This window comes from Pteropus vampyrus, unplaced genomic scaffold, assembly GCF_000151845.1.
Source record: "Pteropus vampyrus isolate Shadow unplaced genomic scaffold, Pvam_2.0 Scaffold1, whole genome shotgun sequence".
Lineage (NCBI taxonomy): Eukaryota > Metazoa > Chordata > Mammalia > Chiroptera > Pteropodidae > Pteropus > Pteropus vampyrus.
In genome coordinates this window covers 650,121-655,839 of record NW_011888782.1, presented here as the reverse complement: position 1 = coordinate 655,839, position 5,719 = coordinate 650,121, and the positions used below count along the sequence as shown (strand labels likewise).

Below are 5,719 nucleotides of genomic sequence, written 5' to 3'. Positions count from 1 at the left end.
GTAGCTAATGCTAAACGCATAGCCCATTCCACCTATCACATTCTACACTGATCACAGCTTCTAGATTCTGCTCTTTTGCTTTCAGTGGATAACAAATCCAAAAAAGTTACCATAAAATCTCCTCTACGAAAACCCACCATCAGCCAAAATGATTGAATGTATCATTTTTCAAATTTAGACACTATCTAAATGCCTTTCTTACTTCTCTTGTGACTTCTCCCAAAGTGTTTTTATCCAAGAAGGAAGCAAAATAGGTTTCTTCAGGTTTGCAGCGACTAAATATTTTTTGCTACCAACTTCTCCGGCAACAAGGTGGGTTACTGATACATTAAGATCTCTGTATACACGTCCACCCATCATTTGTACGTATTTATGAACTTCTTCCTATAGGCGCAAAAGAAAATATATTAATACTAAAACAAACAATCTCCCTTCTATTTTTTATACAATACCCCATAAATATCTTTCATTGTTGTTAGCCTCAATGCAAATGTTTCTCACTACTACAGTTAATAATTAACCAAATTACTTTTTGCAAGATAAATATGAATTATAAATTTAAAAATTACCTTTATACATTATTTTCCTGTTTCTTTCAACTCCATGAAGTTAACTGTTACTTCTATAATAAGTAATATGTTTAATACCATATATTTTAAAATATGTAAATTCTATAACAAAATATATATCTCTCTTAGAATCCTTTTTTTTTTTTTTTAAGTTTAACCATCTATGGTGGAAAAATGTGATTCAAAAACAAACTCACTGACCATGTAGGGAAATAGTGAATTTCTTTTTAAATCAAAACAAAAAAACTTCAATTAGCCAGTTTTCAATAAAACAGATTCCACTGAATTCAATTTATTAAAAAATAAAAAACATATACACTGGCGTATGTTGACTTTGTTATAAGCCACGAACACCAAGTACAAGATCTTTCAAAGTATATTCCACACAGTGAAAAATTAAGTGTAGAAAAATACCGATATATTGATCATGACATTCCTCAACACTTCAATACCTACCCTTTTGTCTTTTTCCAGGCTCGTACAAGATACAGTAACATCACACATAACCATATTATAAACTGGATGTTCTGCTCTTGGGACACATCGCTGGTGGTGCATACAAAATATGACTACTTGAGGACCAACAATTCTGCAGCCAAGCTATAAAAAGAAAAAGTTTAGTAAGAATAGACCTCCAGTCTTATAAAATTACACTTTGTAAAATTTACCAATTCTTTATAGAAGTTGATGACCACTGCATAAAAATCACCAGATAGTTGAGAAAAAATAGAAACCATTATATAATTTCTCAGACACACTACACAATAAACACACACACAAAAGCAAACCAAATGATGAAGGCTATGAAAAGAAGTAAGCTCCAAGAGCTATACCCACTCATTATTGCCATTAAAATTTTAATCTCTGAAACAAACACAATCTTAATAAGGGGTTATAAGTAACAGTCTTATGCTACAATAATTAAGAAAAATCCATATTTTTCAAATAAAGCATCCAACCAATGAAGCAGCTGAAAAGTATAAGCCTAAATAACCCCCTCTAAAACACCTCTTATGTCACCAAAAAGTACAATCCTAGGCAGTTTCTACATTTTAAAAAATACTTTGTCTGCAACTCAAAGTCTTTCCAAGGAAGACCCCACAAAGACTTCTCTTAAGATATTAAGGTTACTCAAAACATGACCTTTCATTTTCATTGATAATTGAGTTAAGAAAGGTGACAGTCTTGCTCAACACTAGCATATTCAAACCAGACTAAAAAGCCTTCAGTTGTTAAAGTCACCACTGCACAACTAATTTAAATAGCTACATAGTAAACGATTATTGCTATCTTTTTGGTCAGCCATAAGAAAACTGAGTTTTTGATGTTATTCATTCTTTCTGACAAGCAGTGTTATTTCCAAAGGGAAGCTAAGACTAGCAATGCTATTGGCAAAAGTGGGCACAGACCTTCCATAAATTGTGCAGATACTGCATCTACCTACTCATCTACGTTTTCTTCTCCTTCAAACAAGAATCACTTCTTTGTAATCTGGATGGGATTACAGCCAGTTTACTTTTATTTCAATGCTTCTCTCTTGTCCAGACACCAAAAAAGTAATGAGTCAGTAGACTCTAGAATCAACAAAGAGAAATAAGATGGCTCACTGGTATATTAGCAATACTCATCACCAAAACGCTTCCTTTTAGCATATAAATTTTCAGATCCCACACAAGGTATCGGTACTAAAATTCTACATGCAAGAGCACACAGGCAAGACAGTAAGTATCTAAACATTATGTTGAAGTCTTTTCCTACTCTTTATTACTTTTTCCTGAACTATCTTGCAAACACACTGAGTTTAATCATAGTAGAACTCCATCAGCAAAATGCTTCATTACTATAGGGTTCACTTATACTAAGCGAAGTTAAGTCTCTTGAAGTATAAAAATTACATATAACAAAAGCTTATTATAATTAGCCTTTAAAAATATTCTGGTCTCCCCAAACCAAAGGATTCCTCTGCATTCATAATTTGCATAATACTTTGTGATCAGTGAAGAACTTATGTTCACTAAAGCAGAAACAAATCAAATAAAGATAGACGTTAGCAAACCTCTTTGAGGTGATCAAAGGCAACGCCACTAAAAGGGTCACAGATATAAAGTGATCTATCATTTTCCTTTATCTCCAATGCTTCTTCTTCTGTAATAACCTGAAGATATTCTTCTGATTGGAACTCTTTTATTGACTGAAAGAAAAAAATGAAATAAGCACCTGAAATTAGTCACCTGTACTTAAGTCCTATAAACTCTATTTTCAAAATTCATCTCAAATCCAACCTTTTCACTATTGGAAACTACCATCACCTTTCACCTAGACCTCTGCAGAAGCTGCTTAAGTGGTTCCTTCTCCCTCTCTTGCCCTAAATCCATTCTCTGCACCCAGTATAAATCAGGTCATGTCACTCTGCTCAAAACCTCCGATGGCCTCCCCGCACACTCAGAATAAAGTCTACATTTTTATGATGGCCAAGACCACAGAGTCTGGCCCCTGCCTGTCTCTCCACCCTCGCCTTCTACCTCTCACCCCTTTTGCTTACTTTCCTCTAGCCACTCCTGCTGTCTTGGTAGGACTGGAACAAGCTAAGCATGACCTCATTTAGAGGCTTTGCTCTTGTTCTCACTGCTTGGAATACTCTTCTCCCAGGTCTTCGCCTGACTTGATCCCTCATTTCAATGAAAACAATTAAAATGTCACCTCCTCAGAGATGCCTTTCCTGATCATGCTTTCTAAAATACTTTATCTCTCCAGTCTGTTATGAGGAAAAATAACATGGATGTTGTGTATAATGTATTTTATATCTCCCTTATGAGAAAGTTTCGTGATATATTGTGTTTGCCACCATATCCTGCCACCCACTAAACAAATATCTACTTAACAAATTTTGAAGTCCTTATGTTAAATATGCTAAATACCTAAATGAAGTCTTTATGTTAAATGATCCTTTCAAAATAATTAAGTCAGATCATGTTACTCTTCCGATTAAAACCCTCCAGTGGCTCTCCATCTTGTTAGCTTCCCTGAAGGAGGAACGCACAAGGCGGAAGGGGTTAAGCAAGGTTTAACCCCTTCCTTGTAGCAGAGTGACAGCCCAGCTGAGCCAAAGATGGCGTCAGCCCCGAATGCAAGGGGACCTGAAATTTATGTGAGGCTTGAGGCGGGCTATTTTGGTAGGAATATTTTGGGCAGGTAATTGGTAGGGAAGGAAGGTGAGCATGTAGCATTGCCAACCCGGATGCAAGGTCTGGTTCCCACACAAAAGTGAGGAAGGCATCTAGTTCCTATACTATAGGGGTAGGGATAGGGCCCTCCTGGACCTAACGCATCTCACTAAAAGAAAAAGCCAAAGTCTTTATGTTGGCCCACAAGGTCCAACATAACCCCTTTACTCTTACTCTCTGAAGCATCTCTTAATATTTTTCCTCCATCCTCTGCTCACTATATTATAACTACACTAATGTTGGACAGACACACCAAGCACTTTTCCAGGGGCTTCCATCTGGTTGTTCCCTCTGCCTGAAACCATCTTCCCCAGATATCCACATGGCTCTCATCTCCTTCTCCATCTCATCTCCTTCAAGTATACGCAAATACCATTTTACCCATAAAGCCTATGCTGATCATACTCTATTTAAAATTATAACCTTTCCATCTCCTCCTCCCCCAACATCCTCCAGAACCCCTTAACCTGTTTTGCTCTTTTCTCTTCCCATTGCACTTAGCACACTGTAACATATCATATAGTTTACTCATTTAGCAGGCCTGATTAATGTCTATTTCTTCCTGCTAGAAGAGAATGTAAACTCTGAGAAAGTAGGGATCTTTGTATCCCGAGTACTAGATCAGTGCTTGTCAGATCATGGGCACTCAATAATTATTTGCTGAATGAGTGACCTTTAAAGAAAAATCTGCTATAACAGAGCTTCTTAAATTTGAATGTACACAGGAATTACACTGAGGATCTTGTTAAAATGCAGATTCTAATTGGCAAGTCTGAATTTGTTAAAATGCAGATTCTAATTGGCAAGTCTGAATTGGGGCCCGAGGTTCTGCATTTATAACTTGCAAGCCATGCTGACGCTGCTAGGGTCTGTGAGCAGCAAGGCTCACACTACCCCTACATCCTCCTATATTGTACTGTAAATAATGAAGCAAACTTTTAACAATTAACGAAAAAATGAAGTGTAACCACTGATTTTTCAACAAAGGTTTACTCTGGTTAGTAGACAAAGGAAAGTAACAACTTCCAAGAACATCAGGTCTGCCACTTTTAATAGTAATGTCAGAACATATTTCATGCTCCCAAAATACATAAGAATATACAAACATCAATTAAAAAAATGTAACAATGATACATCTATATTAATGATGACTACAGTAAACTACATATTATGAAAATAACTAAGACATAAAATCCCAACAAATCAAAAACACTAAAAACAAGAAAATGAATTGACAGCATGAAAGATATTTTCAATTGTTCTTACCTCAAGAGCTTTAAGAAAACACTCAGAATTGTCAGAAGACTTTAAAAACTTCACAAAAAACGGTTCTTTGTCATTTCTGGACATTTTTGAACTGTCAAAATGAGGAACCATGAACAAAAACAAACATTAGGTATGAAGTTAAATGCTTAAAGCACCTCTTTTTCTGCAAAGACAGGAATATCTAAGGATAGCTACTTTGGTTTCGTCCATGAATTCATCCATCTCCTCTGTAAGAAACGCTGAATGTGGGCAAAGTCAAGGAAAAATACGACAACAGTCCTTGCAAATTAAGAGAACGAAATTAATGTCCCTAAATTGAATACATTGAGGGCCATTACTATGGGGCTCTAAGTATCCCAAGGCAATGAACATTCAATTGCATTTAGCAATCTGTCCTTGCTGATACCCATGGCCCTCGAGGTCTATTCGCCTCTCTAAGCGGACTTTAAATACAAACATGTAAGCCAGGTAGCAGTATCATGATCCTTAATCATGCCTTCTAAAAGGCGGGACGCTCTTGCTCCCCAGCTCCCAGGGAAAGGCCCGGCTGCCGGCCCAGCCGCAGCCACATCCTCCCCAGCATTAGTCCCACCCGCCGGTTACAAGGGCCCCAAAGCCTAGAGGATGCGTCGCGATCCCCTTGCGGTGAGATGGGAGCGG

At 37.0% G+C, this 5,719-nt stretch overlaps 1 protein-coding gene across 1 annotated transcript in view; it reads right to left on the bottom strand.

Annotated features, from left to right (window-relative positions):
* TOPBP1 (DNA topoisomerase II binding protein 1) overlaps positions 1–5,150 on the bottom strand; it is a 57,316-nt gene extending 52,166 nt beyond the window's left edge. Inside the window, exons 1-4 of the mRNA XM_023527480.1 lie at positions 5,060–5,150; positions 2,626–2,760; positions 1,026–1,169; positions 202–384 (exon numbers count right to left, since the gene is read on the bottom strand). Coding sequence (XP_023383248.1) covers positions 202–384; positions 1,026–1,169; positions 2,626–2,760; positions 5,060–5,143 — 546 coding nt within the window. The 5' untranslated portion in view covers positions 5,144–5,150. The remainder of the gene's footprint in view (positions 1–201; positions 385–1,025; positions 1,170–2,625; positions 2,761–5,059) is intronic.
* Between the last annotated feature and the right edge of the window lie 569 nt (positions 5,151–5,719).